The sequence below is a fragment of the Musa acuminata genome, chromosome BXJ3-9 (assembly GCF_036884655.1).
Source record: "Musa acuminata AAA Group cultivar baxijiao chromosome BXJ3-9, Cavendish_Baxijiao_AAA, whole genome shotgun sequence".
Lineage (NCBI taxonomy): Eukaryota > Viridiplantae > Streptophyta > Magnoliopsida > Zingiberales > Musaceae > Musa > Musa acuminata.
The window spans coordinates 47,378,263-47,401,992 of record NC_088357.1 but is presented as its reverse complement, the minus strand read 5'-3'; the positions used below and the strand labels follow the sequence as shown (position 1 = coordinate 47,401,992).

The 23,730-nt window shown below is 36.9% G+C and overlaps 2 protein-coding genes across 3 annotated transcripts; both read left to right on the top strand.

Annotated features, from left to right (window-relative positions):
- Nucleotides 1–1,729: 1,729 nt before the first annotated feature.
- Nucleotides 1,730–4,808, top strand: LOC135580909 (disease resistance protein RPM1-like). Of its 2 annotated transcripts, XM_065165974.1 has the most exons (4): nt 1,730–1,844; nt 2,093–2,239; nt 2,323–3,240; nt 3,325–4,808. In XM_065165974.1, exons 3-4 carry the CDS (start codon nt 2,387–2,389, stop codon nt 4,562–4,564), a joined length of 2,094 nt encoding a protein of 697 aa, XP_065022046.1. In that variant the 5' UTR covers nt 1,730–1,844; nt 2,093–2,239; nt 2,323–2,386; the 3' UTR covers nt 4,565–4,808. The 2 variants fall into 2 exon arrangements, with proteins under 2 accessions (XP_065022046.1, XP_065022045.1); XM_065165973.1 differs by having other exon boundaries at nt 2,323–4,808.
- Nucleotides 4,809–19,254: 14,446 nt separating this feature from the next.
- LOC103999252 (disease resistance protein RPM1) lies at nt 19,255–22,591 on the top strand. The gene is made up of 2 exons (XM_009420945.3): nt 19,255–19,385; nt 19,474–22,591. The coding sequence occupies exon 2, from the start codon at nt 19,538–19,540 to the stop codon at nt 22,367–22,369; it is 2,832 nt and encodes a 943-aa protein (XP_009419220.2). The 5' UTR covers nt 19,255–19,385; nt 19,474–19,537; the 3' UTR covers nt 22,370–22,591.
- Nucleotides 22,592–23,730: the final 1,139 nt, after the last annotated feature.

Here is a 23,730-nt window from a genome sequence, read left to right as displayed (position 1 = left end):
ATAATGAATGAACACCAAAAAAAAAAGAGAGAACTAATAAAGTAAAGTTGAAAAGTCTTTAAGTCCAAAGATGAGTTCGCTAATGCAGGTGCTATTTTGGATTTATTGTCTTCTTCGTATTCAACAAACAATTTCTCATGACTGAGTAATTAAAAGCTTTCTAACAAAATCTAAAAATTCATGTATATGATTGTCGTTAATCTTCGTCAAGTAATTGTTATTTGACTATTAGAGAGAGAGAGAGAGAGAGAGTGGACGATTCCATGTATTTATTTTTTCGGTGCTTCACATGAAGAAACTAAAGAAACTTGGACTAGAAGCTAAAGTAGTGTTCAGGAGGGAGTGAAGAATTAAAAAAAAATTCAGATATTAATAATAAAAATATATTAAAAAATCAACATAAAATTAATATGATTCAATAAATTTTGTTTATATTTATCAAAAAATAAAATTTTTATCATATGATATTGATTATAAGAACTTGAATTATTCTTCTTAAAGACACTCTCATAAAAAAATAAAAAAAATTACATTATTTTTTCTTTCTCTCTCTATAAACCATAGAGAGTTATTTATCTAAACAGATTAGAAAGAAATTCAGAAGTACCAAAAATATTTCTTATACACTCCATCAAAATCCAAAGATAGATTAGATATTTATATAAGAATAAAACCCTAATTACTAAGGTTTTATTTCTTCACGAGAATTTTTTATGGTATTAGGATTCCTTATCCCGTAAGAATTTTGGTTCTAGAAATTTTTAAATACTTATTAATCCCAATAATCTCTTTCTTAGTGAGTATTTTATCTATCTTTGTGCCTTCTAAAAAGAAAATACTTTTGCTTTACAATACTTATGATATTCGTTGTTCATCTTTATTGAATATCTGATCGACTTTGATATCCCTCGTTAAAGAAATTGAGAAGCTTTTAAGCAACAAATTAAAAAGCATATTAAAAAACCAACATAAGATTCAACGTAATTATACAAATACCATCTACAACGACGAAGAAAATTTAAATTATTCATAATGTAAGATCAATTATAAAATTTTGAGTTATCCTCACGATTTTGTTATACACTTTATCACATAAATTCTTAAGAATTTATAAATTTTTTTCTAATATTCTTTTGAAACTTTAGAGAATACTCTCTTTACGCACGAAATCCAAAAGTATTAATAGTATTTCTCACGTTACCCTCTCGTCATAAAAAAAAAAAAACGAGATATTTATATAATAATCAAATTTTAATTATCAGATTTTTTTTCTTCACAAACACTGACTTCAATGTTCGATATGTATTAAGATTTTTTTTACGAATACTAAACTCAGAGATATTTAAAAATTTTAAAATACTTTTCAATTCTAACAAATAATCACGTCGCAATGCCGTGCACGAGCAAGCAAGGTAGTCAGTCACCTCAAGATGCTCCACACCTGGACTTCAGTGTGGTCGCTGAGTTGACCAAGTCCACCGAGTCGTGGTCATCACGTGTCCAAGGTGGTGGGTCAGTGCCAATGAAAGATTGAACCAGCTGCGACTTCCAACGCGTTGGGTCAGTCCACTAAAGATCCAACGAAGTGATGCTTTCACAGCCTCAAGTTGGGTGAATGATCCAACAAGCTTGGAATATGATTGAATGATTCAACAAGACGAGTGGTGAGGCTGTGATCCTGTCTTTTGGGTTTTTGGTGATGGGTGGTATACCGGAGGATAGGCATGTAATCGACAACAAAGCTATTGCTATAAGAATTGGCTTGCTGGCTGCTACGAGGGAAGATGTGCATCTAATTCATGTTGAAGCTGAAGCTGATGCTGATGGTTTGATTCATATTTTAGGTAACAAGTGAGAAGCTCCTTGGTTTAGTTTTTAGTGTATGCAAGGACATTTGTAGTCTACTTCAATATTTTGTGGAGTTTAGGATAATTCATATGTTTAGGGAAAGAAAATGTGTTGCTAACCGGCTAGTCAATTTTGTAAGGGTCCATAGGATCCAAAGTTTTTGGATGGATGCTTCGATAGCTCCTATAGGAGAGGTGATGTGATTCCTTTTCTGATCTAATAAATTTTTTTTAATCTTTGACAGAAAAACAAAAAAGGGGGTGGAGACGAGTGATCGTCTTGTCACAATAGCCATAGTTTCATGCTTATACAGAGAAACTAGTCCTTCGGATGCACACAATTTTGATTTGAGCTGGGAATGGTTGTGGAAGGAGCGACGCCGTGGAAGAAGGTATGTAACTTCCTTCTCTTTAGGTATGAAAGATTATAGGCTCCTTTTGCATGCATAACCTTCGTTGCTTGTTTATGGAGCAGTAAGAGGCGGTCGTCACGTCGGAAGTGTTGGTGATATATAGCAGCTGAGAGTATATCTTCGGAAATGGATCCGCTGACTTGGGCTGTGCTGAGCAACTACCTGGCGTCTTTGTGCAAGGATCTGACGTCCGCTGCCTTCCAAGCAGCGATAACAGCCATCAGCAAGAATCGAGGATCCAACAGTATGGATATCGTACATGAGTTCGATAACCTGACGAAGGAGCTCAGGAGCATTCAGTCCTTTCTACGTGACATGGAGCATAGCAAACTCGACAGCGAGTCCCTGGTGAATTGGGTGGAGGAGGTGAAGGAAGCAGCGCGGGACTTCGAAGCCATGACGGAACAGATCGTCTACTACGCTCATGCACTGGTGTGGGATAAATCATGGAGGTCGAAGGCCTATGCCTACATTAGCAGCTATTTGCCCAAGCTCAAAGAAGAATTGGTAAACAATATTCCACAAAGAAGAGACCGATACCTGAAACCAAGCTTGGTGCGCAGAGAAGAACAAAGCTGCAGCAGTGGCCGTCAGATGAGGCAGCCCCATGAGGAGCTGCCTCACGAAACCATGTGCACTGACGTCGTGGGAATGGAACAAAACGAAGCCACAGTCATCCCATGGCTCCTGGGCGAGACTGACAATTCCCAGAGGAACATGGTGATTTCGATTTGTGGTATGGGCGGCCTGGGCAAGACTTGCCTGGCCAGGAGAGTCTACAACGACCAGCTTGTCAGGAGACACTTCGATTGCTTCGCTTGGGTTTCCATCTCCAAAACCTACAACGCTGAAGAGCTGTCGCGAAGCATCATAAGGCAGATCATAGGCACGCGCGAGGTGCAGGCGACACCAGACGAGCTCGACCGGAGCAGCAGAGCAGCCCTACTAGGCCTACTCGACCAGTGCCTTCATCAGAACAGGTACGTGATCGTGTTAGATGATGTGTGGAGCAGAAACGCATGCAATGAATTTTCTTATCTCCTGCAAAACGGTAAAATCGGCAGTAGGGTCATCGTCACCACAAGAGACCACCACGTAGCTGCCTCACTATCCCTTGACAGCCATATCTTGAACCTCCAGCCTTTGCCTGAATCCGAAGCTTGGTCTCTTTTCTGCAAGAAGGCTCTCTGGACGGATCCTAATAAGTCTTGCCCCAGAGACTTAGAGTTGTGGGCTCGAAGAATCGTAGCAAAGTGTGATGGCTTGCCTTTAGCTATCCTAACACTAGGAAGCTTGATGTCGTCCCAAGATCGGAGTTCTTTGACTTGGAAACACTTCTACCTTGGTATCAGCTCACAGTTGAGCAACAACGAGATGCTCGTAACCATGTCGCGCAGCTTGATGCTTGGCTACGATGATCTACCTTACCATCTTAAGCAGTGCTACTTGTACTGTGGCAATGTCTTCCCTGAGAGCCGCATCATCAAGAAAAATTGGCTCCTCAGGTTGTGGGTAGCGGAGGGACTCGTGGAGGACAAACGTGGAATGACATCGGAGGAAGTCGCAGAGGGCTACTTCGATGAGCTGATCCTTCGTAGCATGCTTCAAGTGGCGAGGAAGGATGAATCCGGCAAAGTCAAAGCCTGCCGAATGCACATCCTCATGAGAGAGGTATCCCTATGTGTATCCAAAGCCGACAAACTCTGTGCGGTTTTTCATGAGGAAGGTGTGACAGAAGATGAAGCCAAAGCGCGTCGCATATCCGTCCAGAAAAGCATTGAGAAACTCCCCGCTGTCCGGCATGAGGACGAGACCCTGTTATCTCGCCTTCGATCGCTTCTTTTCTTCGTTGATGACGAAGCTTCTGCTGCTGCTCTCCTAAGCAGCCTAACTCACTTGTACTTACTGGATTCTCAGCTGGAGGCTACCTGCAACCCCATTCCTCATCTTGAGAAACTAGAAAGTTTGGTGCACCTGACGTTGCTAAGGGCATACAACAGAGCGCGGCTGTGCTTCCGTGCTAACACGTTCTTGCGTCTGAAGTCACTTAACATTGCAGAGTTGAAATGCCTGAGTCAGCTGGACATGGAGAAAGATGCTCTGCCGAGCTTATCTTTGCTGCATCTTAGCCGCTGCGGAGATCTACAGGGAGAAAGACTTCATGGCATCGACAACCTTCCCGCTCTCCGCCATCTATACTTGCAAGATATGCCTGAAAGCCTTATGTCGAGCCTTGGAGGAGACCATCGACTGAAGGCGAGCACTGGCTGGGAGTCTATCTCAAAGTCGATGTCGTGGCTTTGACACAGAGGGCGGCACCTTCGGATCCCATGACTGAAGCCAAGACCACGATGTTATTCCTATTACTATATTTGCTCTTTGCTCAGTGATATTGTGTGTGGACTTGTTTTATTTTTCTGCCTTGTCTGAAGAATAACAGCAGAGCATGTTGTTGTGTTGTACGTTGCTTCTGCTGATTTGTGTTTTTCTATCGCCTGTAAGTTGTAATATTTGTATCTATAGTTGCAAGGAGCAAATGTTTGTGTTATTTGTGATTCTTATCTACTGGTTGATCACAACAATTTTGAGTAGGTTATATAGCAAACTTAATCCAAAAGTTGGTTTATTTTTTTTGAATTTCTTAGGAATAATTTATATATATTTTGTCTAATTAATAATTTTTTTTATTTTTTAATATAATTATGTTGAAGACGTTAGCTATCTTACTCATCATAAGATACCGAGCTCCAATGTTGTCTTCTCTATTTTTCATTGATTGTGATTTGTAAAATATTATTGAGTATGGATTTTTAAAATATTATTGAATCATAAATGATTTTGAAATGACAGAAAAAATAATTTCAAAATTGATTATTTTATCTACATGCCAAAGCCATGAATATGCCTTGTATTTATTGAATTAGATAGGAAGAAGAGATGAGTATCAGGAAGAGTAAGACAAGACTAAATCTTCTATATATCTCTCAAAACTCTTTATAACTTCAAAAACTCTTTGTATTTCATGACCCATATGAGGTTTATATAGTTCCCATAGATATATTATATTAATTATATTTAAATGAATCATTCTTTTTTAAGAAATCCTTCAAGAATCAATAGTCAATTTGATTTGTCCTGTGTTTCACCTCTTGATGCAATGAACCTCTTTCTTAATACGATGAATCTCTTTATGATACCTTATCAAGTTTAATTTTAATATTCTCTCCCCTTAAACTTGTTCCATCTAACATGTCGAGTTTCTTTTGAAGTTATTGAAATATTTCAAATTTGAGAAGTTTTGTAAGTATATTAACCACTTAGTTCATTTGTCTTGACATGAAGTAGCTCTACTTATTTGTTTTTGATATGATCTCTTATAAAATAAAATCTTATGTCGATATATTTCGATCTTTCATGGTAGACTAGATTTTTGGCTAAGGCAATAGTTGATTTGTTATCAATATAAATCTTGGTTGACTTCTCTTATGGCATATGAAGTTTTTGGAGTAATCTTTTTAGTCATATTGCATGACAAACATAAGAAGATGTTGCCATATATTCTGCTTCACAACTTGATAGAGTAATAATATGTTATTTTTTTTAAGATCATGTGAATATAGTTTTTGGCCTAATCATTGTCACTATATCCAATAAGCTCCAACCTTTTAGATGATGAATGAAATATTTCATACTATTGTCCTTTTAATATATTGTAAAATTATTTTAGTGACATTTAAATGAGATGTCTTACAAGCTTCTATGTATCTACTTATTAAGCCAACTCCAAATTATATATCAGATCGAGTGCATGTCAAATACCTTAAACATTTAATTAGACTTTTATAATAAGTTGAATTAATGTATTTACCTCCACCTTCTTTAGTCAACTTGGTGTCATATTCCACAAGTATATGTAGGATGATAATCTTTTATAGAAAATTTCTTTAGAACTTCCTTTGTATAATTTTCTTGTGAGATAAAAATCTTTTTTATTATCTTGTATAACTTTAATACTGAGAAAATAAGTTATTGTTGGAAAATCTAGGGCGACATCATATGCGCAGTAGAAGAACAAAAATGAAAATCTTAGATTTTCATAGAAAAATAGTCTCTTGTCCTTGTGCGAAGATTGGTATGCAAAAACTCACAAAATCGAAAAACTGTATGTTAAGAGACGTGTGTTATTTAGGGAGATTGTATATCCCTATATCTTTATAGATCTGTGGGAGAGGATGAAGGAGGTCAAGCATCCTCCTCTTTAGCGGTGATCCACATGGCAGGGGCTGTGAAGATTGCTCAAATCTCCTAGCTGTGTGCACCATGCAATCAAGAAGGGGCCAACCCTTCTTGTTGTCCATACACCCCAAATAGAGGCCGCTGGCTGAGGAAGAGAAGGGGAGAGAAGAATATGAGGTGACAGCTAAAAAGAACCTAGCCTATGATCCTTTGATTCCATTCTATTTATAGAGGTCCTCTATTAACTTAACCCTAATGGATCTTGCAATATTGGGTATTGGATCTCCAACTAACTATTTAGGCCTCTTATATTAATAGATCTCTACCTAATAATCTCTTATTGGCTCATATTGGATCTCATTAATAGGATCTAATAATTTAAGGGCTTATTGGATATCCAATAAGATAGGGGCTCCAACAGATATCTTATATCCGAACCTCTACTCATCGCAACACCTACCATATGTATGACCCTCTAGGCCCAATATCGAGCTGATCGTGAGTTAGACATATCAAAACTCTTTCTGACTTAGTGAATTATTATCTCTATAATAATTCGCCTTATCGACTATGGACATACTATGCTACTACGCCGTAGTCTCTAGACGATATAGAAAAATCCAATTCGTTGGACCTATCTGTCCTTAGTTACCATTTACTTATAGTCCCTCATCCATCTAATATTCTAGAGACTATATCCCGGGCATGGTGCTGTCAGGCTCACACGGTTCCTACTCGAGTCTCGCTTTATTCGGATTCTCCCGGAGAATTCTTTCTTTCTCAATCTGAATGACCCTGACTAGCGATTTGTTTGAGCAAAAATATATGGAATATTCCTCTCATGATACTAAGAGTAGATGATTCTTTATCTATACTCAATTGCCCTCGTACGGTTGACTGCCACTTCCAATGACCGGTTGTGCTAAATCTGAAACTTCCAAACCTATAAGTATGGTATCAAAAAGTTGAGTACTTATATAGAACATTCTTAATATCTCAAGTTTAAGGACCAAGTACACCATTGGGATGATGAACTCATTGTTTGACAATGAGGTATTATCAACCATTCAATATTCCATGAGTAGATCAATTAGTGAACTCATTCTTCAATGAGCACCTGCATTGTATCTATAGTGTTCCTGCATAAGCAGTAATGAGACCAGCCACCTCCATCATATAGATGTGTATATAGTATATCAGTCTGTTCGGTTATCTCAATGTCCTTCTCAAGCAACCTATAACCAAAATTATTTAGGCTCTATGTTTAAAAGCAAATCGGTCTCATTATCATGATCTCATCACGATCTCATTCCTATTGCACAGATCCATGAATATCACATTATATATAACAAATAATGTAAAGTGAAAAAAATATTAAATAAATAATAAATAAAAAGAGTGTGTATCATGTCACACATGCCATCACTCATGTGATTGGCTTACAAGGCACTTATAACTACCAATCTCCCATTTAACGTAAATCCAATCACCAACGTATCTAATCCCTATCAGACCCTTGTGACGCTTGAAGATAATATGAGACAATGGCTTTATGGATCTACGATGTTATCTTCGGATGAAACTCTTTCCACTACTACATCTCCTCGGGCGACGATCTCTCTGATTAGGTGAAACCTCTTCAGAACGTGATTAGACTTCTAATGAGACCTAGGTTCTTTCGCTTGAGCAATCGCTCTGTTATTCATAATATAAGGGACTTAGATTATATTAGAGTATTATGCAATGCTTTAATACCATTGTTGGAAAATTTGGGGCGACATCACATGCGCAATGGAAGAACATAAACAAAAATCCCAAATTTCTTATAAAAAAAAGGTTTCTTATCGTCGTGCGAAGATTGATACGTAAAAGCTCGCAAAATCAAAATACCATACGTGTTAAGAGATATGTGTTACATAGGAAGATCGTATATCTTTGAAGTCCTGAAGATCTGTGGGAGAGGATGAAGGATGTCAACTGTTCTCCTCTCTAATAGTAATCCACACAGTATGGGCTATGAAGACACTCCTCAATATGCTCCTCAAGTCTTAAAGAGCTGGTCATGAGTCATACCTCCCGATGATCGATTGTGCTAGATCTGAAACTTCCAAACCTATAATTCTGGCATTAAAAAGTGGAGTACTCATACAGGATATCCTTATTGTTTCAAGTTTAAGGACCAGCTATACCATTGGGACGATGAAATTACTGTCCAACAATGAGGTATCATCAACCATCCAACATTCCATAAGTTATCAATTAATGAACTCATTCTCCAATGAGCACCTGTGCGGTATCCCTAGTGTCCCCACACGAGTAACTATAAAACCAACCGCCTCCATCATATGGACGGGTATACAACATATCTGTTTGGTTATCTCAATATTCCTCTCGAGTAATCTATGATCGAGATTATTTAAGGTCTATTTAAGGTCTGTGTTTAAAGGCAAATCAATCTCATTATCATGATCTTATCACGTTCCGATTCTCATTGCACAAATCCATGGACATCATTATATATATATATATATATATATATATATATATATATATATATATATATATATATATATATATATATATATAACAAATAATATAAAGTGAGAAAAATATCAAATAAATAATAAACAAAAAGAACGTATATCATATCACATGTGTCATCACTCACGTGATTAGCTTGTAGACACCTATAATTAGTAATCTTCTACTTAACCTAAAGCTAATTATCTACGTGTCTAATCCCCATCAGACCCTTATGTTCCTCAAAGATAATTTACGATGTTATTTTCGGATGTAACTCTTTTCATTGCTACATCTTCTCGTGCCACAGTATCTCTGATCAGGTGGAATCCTCGAATGTGTTTAGACTTTTGATGAGACATGTGTTCCTTCACTTCAATATGCTATTATCTCAATAATTGTTGGATTACATTCACAAAAGCAATGCAAAATAGCAAATAAAGCTAGGTAAGGAGGCTTTTGATATCCACGATGATAGTGAATAAAGTTATATTTCCTTTTAAGATCGTTGAATATGTTTCAATTTGAAGCCGAGTGAAGTCTTTTTCAATTGCAAACTACATCACGCAAAAGAGAGGATCCATGAATATTGAATTTAAACCATCCAAAAAGGTGATTTTTTTAAGATTAGTTGAAGATAAAAATAATGAATGAACACCAAAAAAAAATAAAAAAAGAGAACTAATAAACTAAAATTGAAAAGTCTTAAGTCCAAAGATCCAAAGATGACTTCGCTAATGCAGGTGCTATTTTGGATTTATTGTCTTCTTCGTATTCAACAACCACATGGAGAGAAATAATTTCTCATGACTGAGTAATTAAAAGCTTTCTAACAAATACATCTACATATATTGCGTCTTACACGATGACAATAGGGGAATGGTTGATACTTGGGATTTAGCACTGCACTTGAAATCTATAATTAGCATGTCATAATTATCTAACCTTGTCATATCAAGTTTTCAAATATATATATATATATATATATATATATATATATATATATATATATTCTATTTCCTTTAAGAACTATATACTTTATATATCAATAAAAACAACCGAGTGGGTATATTTATACCTCTCTAAAATAAATAATTTATATATTTAGTTGTAAAATCTAAAAATTCATATATATGATTGTCGTTAATCTTCATCAAGTAATTATTATTTGACCATTAGAGAGAGCAAGTGGATGATTACAGTTTGATAAATACATTTAATCTTGGTTGAGAAGTAGGGGAGCCAAGGGCTCATAAGTCCGTCGGATCATTCTTATCCTTAGAGACACTTTTTGAAACTCATAAACTTCGAATGAGTAAAACTATATGGATACGCCCACCGTCTAAAACGGAGAATTGTTTATGAGCCTATGAGCCGTACCTGAACTAACCAAATGTTGACTTATCATAATTGTTTTTATTTTTTCGATACTTCATAAAGAAATTTGACTTAGGAACTAAAATAGTGTTTAGGAGGGAGTGAAGAATTTTAAAATCAAAAGAAAATATTCAAATATTAATAATAAAAAAAAAATATTAGAAAATTGATATAAGATATGTCTAAAAGTGTTGCATACAGTATACCATACAGTATTGCATATAGTATTGCATACAGTATTCCATAGTATGCAATACTTTTATTTTCTTTCACAGGTTGTCATCTATACCAATAGGGAGAAAATATCTTAGCTGGAACAGCGACATATGCTAGGATTAATAGACACTCACCTAGGGTTTGGTACATACTGTATGCCCTCCTGGTTGATGGACTTGATTGTTTTCTGTTGCTATGCATATTGGATCGCTTCTTTTGTTTGTTCTCCTCATGATTCCTGACTGCTGCTGTCTATATTGTTTGTGGCTGCTAAGATCGCAAAGCAGGACGGACGATTAGGAATCTGTTTGGCATGTTTTCACGAAACATGTTCATACCATTTAATACTCTTTTATCATACCATTTTATATCTTCAATTTATTTTTCTGATTAGGACCACACCAATTACTTACATCTTTAAGACTTTAATTTTTTGTAATGTTATATCTTAAGAATGTTAGATTTTATGATCCTTTATGATTTATGAGTGTTAAATTTTATGATATTTTATAATTGAAAAAGATATATATAATATAACTAATTAGATTCTGATAACATATATTGGTTAACAGAAAAGAAGTTCGGATTCCTTAAGAGATAAAAGGAAGAGAGGAGAAGGATGTAGTTGAGGTACGCGTTAAATCAGATCTAATTATTTGATTTTAATCATGATATAAAAGATTGTTTCCGTATTTAATACAACATATTACAGAATTTATGTGTACAAAGAGTCTAATACTTTGATCTATAATAAAGCATGGTTGGCCTTGTAATTAATTATCTTATCAAAATTTTTTATTTCGAAACGAGGAACATGATATTATTTGTTGACACTGCTCTCAACTTTTTCTTTATGAAAGATATTTTAATCAATCTAGCTTCCTATTGAATAATAAAATTAAGATACGGTAAGGTTTTACGATCAAGAACTTCTTATCCAATCTTGTAACATAAGCTCAATATTTTAGTATTTATAGAACTATATCATACATATGTCTTAGATTTACTTGATCTAAAATCTTTATTTTCTAAGGTTTATCTTCATCACTTCAGTTTATAATCAGTCCTAACTAAATTTTCATCAATTAGAATCATATCGGTAGCAAATAATATACATTATAAAACCCTACTTTGTATATGATCTGTAAGTTCATTGATTATGAATGTGAAAATATAAGGACCTAAGCTTGACTCCTGATTAAAAGTTCATCAATTAAAATAATTTTGTTAGTGTATAATATATATCAAAGTAAATCATGATTACTACTCTAATTATGAATGCTAAAGATAAAGGACTTGAGCTAATCATAGAAAGTTCAATACACACTCTTTATACTCTTACTATATTTATCTCTGGTGCATCAATATAATCATTAAAGAATTATAGGCAAATATTTTGTCTATATCACAAAATATTCTCTTTGGTTAAGCTCATCATGAAAGTCTATCAATCCATTATAATTGAGGTCGGTTATTATTTTTACTCAAAATTCTTGCTTTCCACTTTGGAACTAATTTGAACGTTAGAGGGACCTCATCGGGTAACCCACCCAACCTCGATTTTTATGCAAGTCCATCATTTCATGGACACTCGAGTCATCTTTTTCGTCATATCAGACTCCTTGTACATGTGGATCCAAATCGATTATGGTTGAATTGGATATCATCAATATCCACCATATTTTGGCATTAGAAGAATCCATATCTTAAGAACGTTATCTCGTTGACCCACTCAACAAGCACTCGAGCCAGGGTGCTCCACTATCGACCCACAACACCTTTACTTGAGGTGGAAATCAGCTATCCTTTCTAACACTCGACACTACTATCTCAACGCAAATCTCGATGAAATACTAGTGATTGTTCAATGACCCCAGTCTTTCTCCACTAATAGGGACCTCGACCCATATGTTGTTCCAAATATAAGTCTTCCTAAATCTCATTTAGCAGGTTTAGATGCTAATGAAGATGATGTAGTCCATCATTTCCCTGTTTCCATAGTTGGCTTAATCGATAGCGGCCCTTGCCCCATAATAACCAACCACAACATCGATGCCTACCAAGGTACTTTGGTTGGCCTTGACATCGATCATCCAAGAGCATCGATGCCCGATCGACCTCTCGATTGATGAAGCGCTTCAATCTCCCACAGTTAAATTTAGCAAACCACATCACTTGTAATTGATGGTGCCCAAGTTGAAGGTCCATTATGCAGACTCATAGTACACCCTTTGAGTGTAACTACAACAAATGGATCGTCGCCTTAAAAACATGTGTGACAAGTATCATATGGCAAGGATGGGGGATTTGGTTGACTTCACCTCGGTTGATCTCTGTTCATCCAGAAGATATAAGAGGAGTTGGTTCCCTCAAATTTTTGGCTATCAATTCTGAAAGCGTTCAACAAAGAGGTTTTTTGGCTATCAATTCTAAAGCATTCAACAAAGAGGTAGACCCCATGGAGTATGTGGTGGCTTTTTGCACCTAAATGGTGCTATACAACACCTCCATCGCTCTCATGTGCTGCACCTTTCCTACAACCCCCTTGGTAAGCTCTTTCACCCAACTAGCAAGGAATTTTGAGCATCACTTCATGGGTAATGAGAACCCAAAGAGCTCAACCGTTGCTCTTCTAGTGATTCAAAAAATGTAGGGTAAAGTGCTAGCGAACTTCATCGCCAAGTTCATCTATGAGGCTTGAGGGGTCATCGATGCCCACCCTCCACTCATCGTTCAAGCATTCATAATGGGGCTTAGGCACTTTTGACTTTTCTAATTATTGATATATAGATAGTTAACCATCATGCCCGAGATACTTCTGAGAGCCGATCAATACTCCGAGATCACATTGATGGAGAGTCCTCGATCAAGTAGGACCATCTCGACCAAGAGATGATTTGACCCACTCAACATATCGCGAATGAAGGTGTTCTTCAAAACAAGAAGAATGGGGTGCTACGAGACCCTCATTGACGAGGTTGGCATCGAGAGATAGGACAAGTCCAAGTTCTACAAGTTCCATTAGAATCACGACTATAACACTAAAGACTGCCTCAACCTTAAGAAGTAGATTGAGAAGCTCATCCATTGAGAGCACCTTGAACATTTCATCTGAAGGCGACGAGAGTCATCCTTACGACCATAAATGGAGAGATAGATCGATGTGATCATCGGGGCCTCGACTTCATGGGGAGATAACTTGTTGAGTCATAAAAGAGCCGTGATCTAGAGGTATCGAAGGATGGGGGGTGATATAGAGATAATGCTTAAGAAAGAGGAGGTAGAGCATCACAATGATGCTTTTGTCATCTTTGACATGATAATCAATGCCTTAGTAAAAAGAGTAATGATCGATATAAGAAGCTCTACCGACATTCTATATTTTGATGCCTTTCAAAAGTTACGAGTAGCTACTAATGGGTTAACCCTAATGTCCTCTTTTCTCACAAGCTTCATCGACAATTTTGTCTTGTCCCTTAGCACCATCAATCTCCACGTGACTTTCAGCGTGGAACCCAACTTTAAGATGATATCAACTAAGTTCATAGTGGTCAATATCCCCTTAGTGTACAATATCATCATCAGTCATCCAACATTAAATAGACTTTGGGTAGTAGTATTAAACTATCACATGACGATTTAATTTTTGATGAGATTGGGGGTTATGGAATAAGAAAGAAATCCATGAGAGTCCCACCAATGCTACTTGATGAAAGTTACCCTTTCAAAGAAGCCTTGTCCTAAGACACTACCGATAGACCCCTAAGATGTTATGAAGCTAGCACCACATCTTAAGCCAGTTGAGCCTTTCTTTGAAGTGTTGTTAGACCAGCCTGACCACAGTGAAAATTGGATCGATGCTACCTGAGGTGAGAGGGGTGGAGCTCCGCAACTTCCTCCGTACAAACATTGGTCTTCATTTCGTCTCCAAAGGATATGTGTGAGATTAAACCGAGTGCAGCCCAACATTACTTGAATATTTCGCCAATAGCCCAACCAATCAATTAGAGGCTATACATGTTTGCACTCGACTACTACCATGCCATAGGCACCAAAGTAGACAAACTATTAAGTGCTGGTTTTAATCCTAAATTATAATATCATCAATGCCTTACCAAAGTTAAAAGCTAATGAAAATTAACATATGTGTATTGATTATATTGATTTAAATAAAGCTTATCTTAAGGATAAGTATCTGCTCCCTTGGATTGACCAACTATTAGACACAAGTTCAAGTCATGAATTATTAATGTTCACGAACATCTTTTCAAGGTATAACTAGATAAGGATAGTCTCGAAAATCGAGAGCACACCTCCTTCATCACTAATTGAGTGATATATTGTTACCAAATCATGTCAATAGGATTGAGGAACACTAATGTAATGTACAAAAGAATGGTGAACAAGATGTTCAAGGATTAGATGAGGAGGAATGTCAAAGCTTATCTAGACTACATGATTTGAAAAGTAGAATGATCGGCATACATCTAGTCAACCTATTTGAGACATTTTAAATACTGAATAAGTTCAAGATGCATCTGAACCTGCTAAGTATGCCTTTGAGATCAACTCTAAAAAGTTTTTCAAATTTATAGAGCTCCAACATGGAATAGATGTCAACCACAAGAAGGTCTGGGTAATACCGGAGATGCACTCTCCTCGATCGATCAAAGAAGTTTAACAACTTACAAGTTGGATAGTAGTCATCAGTCGCTTCCTATCCTGATCAGACGATAAGTATTTGTCTTTCTTCTATGTTAAAAATTTTGAAAGGTTTTGTATGGATAGAGGAATGCCAAGTAGCATTCAATGACTTGAAGAGTCACTTGGCCAAATTGCCACAATTCACCTCCCTAAACCCAAGGCAAATGTTGAGCTTGTACCTTGTCATGATTGATTTAGCCATTAGCTCGATCTTTATTTGGGAAGATTCTAAGTCCCAGAGATCAATATACAATGTTAGCCATATACTAGCTAGAACGAAACTTTAGTATCTATCAATTGAGAAGTTGGCGTCACACTAATACTAGCAATAAGAAAGTTATAATTGTATTTCTAAGTCTATGTGATCCATGTGATCACCGACCAACCACTTCGACATGTTGAGCTGACTATTGAGGTGGTTGATTGAACTAAACGAGTTTCAATTATGCTATATCCCAAGAACAGTTATAAAATCCCAAGCACTAGCCAATTCTCCCCTCCTGCATGGACATTATTCATCGATGGATGGGCAATTGTGATCGACGATGGAGTTGGGCTCATCCTTAGTGGCTCAAACATATAAATTCATAAGTGCTCTGAGTTCAAGATTTTCAACCACGAGGTAGCCAGCAATGTAGCTACATAAGCTACGCTATAATAAAGAATCCTAAAAGATATTTTACTCATATAATAGAATATTTCCTTCGGCCAAGTCCATTAATCCATTATTATTTTTACTTGAAACATTCAATTTGTACCTCAAAAATAACTTAAAAGTGTCGGACGCTTTGTCAGACATTCTATCCAACCTCAAGTCGTTTATTTCATAAATACTCAATCCACCTTCTAGCCACATTAGACTTCCTGTACACATGAATATGAATTGAGTCGAATAGATTTATACATCACCAACATCTACCACATCAGTAATATTAATATTTTTATATTATTTCTTACCTATTTAGTTTCTAATAATCAAATTATGTTAATTTTTGTTATACATATATGCATTTTTCCTCTACTCTTAAGTTGTTGGCTTAATACTATAATATTGTAAAAATTCTTTTACCCATACTGATTCAAAATAATGCAAGAATCATTCTCTTTTTTTTAAATAAAAATATCAATATTGATCTCAAATCCAAATAAAATTAGAAAATTAAAGGATTTCATTATATTACTGATATTCTACTTGCAATAAGCATAAATCTTAATCTTTTCTTTTTATAATCTTGTTATTCAAATTTGAGCGTGGAGCACGATATAATAGTAATATTATTTTTTATGACTTAAGGTAAGATCAAAAGAAAAAGTCACTAAGCATCGCTGGATGAACATCTGTCTAGCATGGCGACAAAGGAATCACTAAGACTATATATATATATATATATATATATATATATATATATATATATATATATATATATATATATATATATATATATATATATATATATATATATATATAGAGAGAGAGAGAGAGAGAGAGAGAGAGAGAGAGAATCATGACAAAATGTTTTACAATCATAGAAAGGTAATAGAGACTTCAAATTTAATTAATGTTGTTAGGATTGATGATTTTTTTAGATTTGATTATTATTGGAGAATAAGGATTTAGATATTCTATAAATGTCGATCTTGGTGGAGAAGAATATGAAAAAACACTTTAAATGCTTTGCAATATGTAACTCTATCCTGTTTCAATGTGTTTTTTGAGGTTTAAATGAGACAACTTGCAATACAAGGGGCACACCAGTTTTATGACCAGGATATTTGAAATATATGATAAATTCATAATTTGAATTACTTTATAAAATCATAAAATTCATAATGGATTGAATAATTAAGATCTATGAGAATTGAAACTAATCAAGGCTCACTTGTAGTGTTCTTAAACAAAATAATAATGTTTTTATTTATCAATAAAAAAATTTAAAGTCCATTAACAAAATTTATTACTAGGTAGAGCTTCACCCTTATTTATTATAATTCTTCCAAGTTAAATGAAAACATATATATATATATATATATATATATATATATAGAACAATCAATTATGAGTAAACTTTTATTATATCTAAATAAGTATCTCTGGTTGCTTATTTAGGTGCAAAAAATGATTCTAATAGATTGATTCTTTGAAGTATTCATCATGTATCTACACCATTTCAAACCTAAATTTTATATCTAGTAATATTAGTCTTTCTATATTTTTTTTTCTTACCCATTTAGTTTCTAATGAACAAATTATGTTAATTCTCGTACTTCTATACTATAAGTCATTGGATTAATAGTATAATTTTGTACAAATTTCTTTACCCATATCGATTCAGAATAATATGAGAATCATTGTCTATCTTAATAAAAATAATTAATATTGATCGCATATCCGAATTAAAAAAATGGAGGGTTGCATGAGACTAAAACTTGTCACAGCACATAAATATGAATTTTTATTTTCTTTCTTTTCGTGATATTATTATCAAACTTTGGTGGTGGACCCTTAACACCACTTCATTTTATTTTTCTTTCTTTTTTGCGATGTTGTTATCTAGCTTTAATGGTGGACCCCATAACAACACTAAGGTGCAACTTGAGAAACCTATATTTGAGTCGTGAAAAGAGTATCTCTCAGATAATGATAAGGGTAATTCTAATAAGTCCCTTACCTACTTAACATGCTAGTAAGTAGATGATAAATGAAATAGTTTGCCATGATATATCTTGGATGGACCCTTAGCGCCATTTCATTTTCAAATATATGATAATCAAATAGAACACCAAGATATACGTGGAAAACCCTCTAATGTGATGGGTAAAAATCAAGGGGTAAACTAGAGATAATCCATTATAAGAATAATGAATATACAAATCTCAATCTCTTGTCCAAAACCCTAGTAATAATCACAAGAGAATAACTGAGATACAAGGATCACGTCATTGTGCACAATATCTAAATCCTCCATAATTCTCCCCAAGTAATCACAGTAAGAATCTACTATAGATCTGATCTAACTTGAGATGAAAGTACTGCTAGATGATTGAGAACAGTTTCTCTGTTTTGTCATTGTCTTTTCCTATTTATTTCTCTTCCTTTTCTACCTTGTTCTCCTTATTTTCTTTGAAATCCCGTGGCTGTCAGAAACTGACTCTTTGCTATTTTTTTCTGTCTCTTTTTATAACCATCATATCCCACTAATATAAATTAGGATTAGATTAATAAGGGATGAGCTGTGGACTGATAAAATCCACTAGACTGAATATGGGCTGTCAGCCCATGCAGTACAAAGTTTAGAGATCAATCAAGTATTATGTTTTGCCAGTAATAGTGAGCTACTACTAGCAGTAAGACTGTTTGAAAGATAAATAAACTTTATCCTGATTTAACGAAAGAAACGCTAAGATAACTCGAATTTGATCCTTAGAGGTACCGTCATCAACACATTTCCACCATAAAACGCATTTCAAAACTGTGGCACGAGCAGCACGCAAACCTTTTTATTTTCTGCAAACTCTTCCTACAACAAAAGTACATAGATATATACACAGAGAGTGAGAGAGTGAGGACGATTCCATTGTGATAAATCTTCAACGTGGTGCGTCACAAGATGTTTTTAGTTTCTTTGGTGGGTCACGTAACGTGGACAAGCAACCAAAGCAGTCACGTCGCGATGCTCTACACTTGGACTACAGTCCGGTGACTGAGTTGGCCAAGTCCCCTCAGTCGTGCTCATCACGTTATAAACGTCCAAGGTGGTGGGTCAGTGCCAATGAATGATTGAACCAGCTGTGACTTCCAACACGTGAAGTCAATGCACCAAGATCCAACAAAGGGCCGCTTCTACAGGTTGGGTTAATGATCCAACAAAAGATATCGGGTTATGATTGATCAAGTGGGGTCGTCAATGCACTGAATGATCCATCGAGATGAGTGGTGAGGAGTGATCCTCTTGTCAAAATGACTATAGTGTCTTGCATTTATATAGAAGACGGTCCTTTGGGTATAATGCCATCAATCTCTATTTTGATTGAGCTGGGAATGGTTGTGGAAGGAGTGACGCCGTGGAAGAAGGTATATAACTTTCCTTGATCTCTTTACGATATGTAAGATTATGGACTTGCTTTGCATGCATAACCTTCGTTGCTTGTTTATGGAGCAGTAAGCGGCGGTCGTCACGCCGGAAGTGTTGGTGATGTATAGCGGCTGAGAGTATATCTTTGGAAATGGATCCGCTGACTTTCGCTGTGCTGAGCAACTACCTGGCGTGCTTGAGCAAGGATCTGACCTCCGCTGCTGTCCGAGGAGCGATAACAGCCGTCAACAAGACTCAAGGATCCAAAAGCATTGATATCGAACATGAGTTCGATAACCTGAGGAAGGAGCTCAGGAGCATGCAGTGCTTACTACGTGACGAGGAGCAACGGAAACAAGACAGCGAGTCCCAGGCGAATTGGGTGGAGGAGGTGAAGGAAACAGCGCAGGACGTCGAAGACATGATGGATCTGATCGTCTACTTCGGTCACTGCCAAGAGTGGGATAAATCGTGGAACTCCCACGCCTCAGACTACATCGGCACCCGTTTGACCAAAGTCAAAGAAGAATTCGAAAATATTAAACAAAGAAGAGACCGATACCTGCCACAACTCTTGATGCGCAGAGAAGAACAGAGCAACCACGGTGGCTGTCAGATGTGGCAGCCACATGAGGAGCTGCCTCACGAAACCACGGGCACTGATGTGGTGGGAATGGAGCAAAACGAAGCCAGAGTCATTGCATGGCTCCTTGGTGAGACTGACGACGCCCCGAGGAACATGGTGATCTCGATTTGTGGCATGGGCGGCCTGGGCAAGACTTGCCTGGCCAGGAGAGTCTACAACGACCAGCATGTCAGGGGACACTTCGATTGCTTTGCTTGGGTTTCCATCTCCAAAACCTACAACGCTGAGGAGCCGTTGCGAAGCATCGTAAGGCAGATCATAGGCAACCGCGAGGTGCAGGGGACACCAGACGAGCTCGACGAGTGCCTTCATCAGAAGAGGTACGTGATCGTGTTAGATGATGTGTGGAGCAGAAACGCATGTAATGACTTTTCTTATCTCCTGCAAAACGGTAAAGTGGGCAGTAGGGTCATTGTCACCACAAGAGACCACCACGTAGCTGCCTCGCTATGCATCGACAGCCATATCTTGAACCTCCAGCCTTTGCCTGAATCCGAAGCTTGGTCTCTTTTCTGCAAGAAAGCTTTCTGGATAGATCCTAATAAGTCTTGCCCCAAAGATTTAGAGGACTGGGCTCGAAAAATTGTAGCGAAGTGTGAAGGCTTGCCTTTAGCTGTCCTTACACTAGGAAGCTTGTTGTCGTCCAAAGATCGGAGTCCTTTGACTTGGAAGCGCTTCTACAATGGTATCGGCTCAGAGTTGAGCAACAACGAGATGCTCGTAACCATGTCGCGCATCTTGATGCTTAGCTACGCTGATCTACCGAACCATCTCAAGCAGTGCTACTTGCACTGTGGTAGCCTCTTTCCGGAGAGCCATGTGATCAAGAAAAATTGGCTCCTCAGGTTGTGGGTAGCGGAGGGACTCGTGGAGGACATACATGGGATGACATCGGAGGAAGTCGCAGAGGGCTACTTCGATGAGCTGATCCTTCGTAGCATGCTCCAGGTGGCAAGGAAGGATGAATCCGGCAAAGTCAAAGCCTGCCGAATGCACATCCTCATGAGAGAGGTAACCCTATGTGTATCCAAAGCCCACAAACTCTGTGCGGTTTTGGATGAGCAAGGTGCGAAAGTAGATGATGTCAAAGCGCGTCGCCTATCCGTCCAGATCGGCATTGAGAAAGCCCCGGCTGTCCCGCCAAATAATAAGAAGGAGGAGGCTCCGTTGTCTCGCCTTCGATCTCTTCTCTTCTTCGTCGATGACCAAGCTTCTGCTGCTTCTTTTCTAACCATGGCCCCAAATCTTATGCTGTTGAAGGTGCTAGAACTGAGAAATGTTCCTATCGACCATGTCCCGGGTGAAGTGTTCGATCTGTTCAATCTAAGGTACTTGAGCTTAAGGGACACAAATGTTGAAGTGCTCCCCAAATATGTCAAAAGACTTAAGATGCTCGAGACCTTGGATCTGAGGGGAACCAAGGTGATTTGTCTTCCCCATGAAGTGGCTAAGCTCAAGGAACTGCGGCATCTGCTAATGGACTGTGTTTATGTACTAAAGAAGCTAAAAAAAGGGAGGGGTATAATTAATTTAGTATCCGATCAGGCAACCGTGAAGAAGATTGACGACATACTGAATCAAAAAGCTCCAAGGATAAAAACAGATACCATTTCGTGGATACGGGATATGAAAGGCTTGCTGACTCTGAAAACAGTCGAAGCAGATGAGAGGCTCATCGCTGAAATAGCTGCGCTGGTCCGACTGAGACGCCTTGGACTTACGAACGTGCATGCGGAAGACGGGATTCAGCTGTGCGATTCCATTAGCAAGATGGACCAGCTTCTCTCCCTCACTATCGACGCGGCATCCGACGAGGCACTGATGTTGGACTCCCTGTCTTCTCCTCCACCTCACCTCCGCAAGCTTGTATTGGATGGCCAGCTGTGGAAAGTCCCTCCATGGTTCAATCTCCTAAGCAGCCTAACCCACTTGTACTTACTGGATTCTCGACTGGCCGCTACCTGCAACCCCATTCCTCATCTTGAGAAACTAGATAGTCTGGTCCACCTCACGCTGCGAAGGGCGTACAACGGAGAGCAGCTGCGCTTCCGTGCAAACATGTTCTTGCGTCTGAAGTCACTTAATATTGCAGAGTTGAAACGCCTGAGTCAGCTGGACATGGAGGAAAAGGCTCTGCCGAGCTTGTCTTTGCTGCATCTTAGCCGCTGCAGAGATCTACAGGGAGAAGGACTTTGTGGCATCGACAACCTTCCCGCTCTCCGCCATCTATACTTGCAAGATATGCCTGAAAGCCTTATGTCGAGCCTTGAAGGAGACCATCGACTGAAGGCGAGCACTGGCTGGGAGTCTATCTCAAAGTCGATGTCGTGGCTTTGACACAGCGGACGGCACCTTCGGATCCCATGACTGAAGCCAAGACCACGATGTTACTCCTATTACTATATTTGCTCTTTGCTCAGTGTTGTTGTGTGTGGTCTTCTTTTATGTTTCACCCTTGTCTGAAGAATGACATTGTTGTGTCTGCTGATTTGTGTTTTTCTATCACCTGTAAGTTGTAATATTTGTATCTATAGTTGCAAGGAGCAAATGGTTGTGTTATTTGTGATTCTTATCTACTGGTTAATCACAAGCAAACTTAATCCAAAGGTTGGCCAATATTTTTTGGATTTCTTAAGAATAATATATATTGGTTAAATTAAGCTTTAAGCTTTAGTGTTAAGGTTGAAGTCATCCCTTGAGTTGTATCCATTGTAATTTTACTAAGAGAAGAGTGTTTAAGTGTAAGTCAAAAGAAGTATATGGGTAGCTAGTTAATTTACAGTTAATTTAGAGGGGTATTTTATTACTCATCCACCTATTTATCATAGGACATATTTTCTTTAATTGGAAAATTAGAATGAGAATTTTGTATTTTTTTTAATTGATTAATATTTATGAAATATTATTGAGTATGGATTTTTAAAATATTATTAAATCACAAATGATATTAAAATGACAGAAAAAGTAGTTTCAGATTGAAATAAGTTTGCTCAAACTTTTACATGTGAAATTTATTTTGATATTTCACAAAATATAGAAATTACCAATAATGACTCAAGATTCTATATAAAATGCCTATGAATTTGATGACCAAGTTCCATTGCTTGCAGACAATTCCAAAATGTATGTAATCAAGAATAGAGAATTTTTCATGGATCAGACCTAAGACATGGAACTCTGACTAATCCACCATCACAAGAGAAGAAAATGTCAAACAGGTCTTTGTCACTTAAGTCTCCAATTTGTAACTTTTAGAAGGTTACTATCACAATAAATAATATACAAAAACATTTGAGCAATCATGTTGGATAGAAATCTCCATAATTAAGTTCTAAAAATATAAATATCCATATGTCAAACTTTATTTAAAAATATATGAGTAATATCAAGATAATATAAATACGAATCGTAATAGTATAGTTCAAACATAAAAAATATTATATATATATAACAAGTCCATTATAAATATTATATATATAAATATGAATCATAATAATATATTTATGTATATAAATATTAAGAAAATTTATATTGTAGCTCCACAATGAATTGAGTGGTACCTCTCACCTACCAAAATGGAGATCAATAAATTATCTAACCACCATGTTAGCCGGCTAATTCTCAAAGATAAATAATGTTTTTGTAGGCAAATAATGTTATAAGGAAATAATGTCATGTAACATTATCAGTATTAGCCT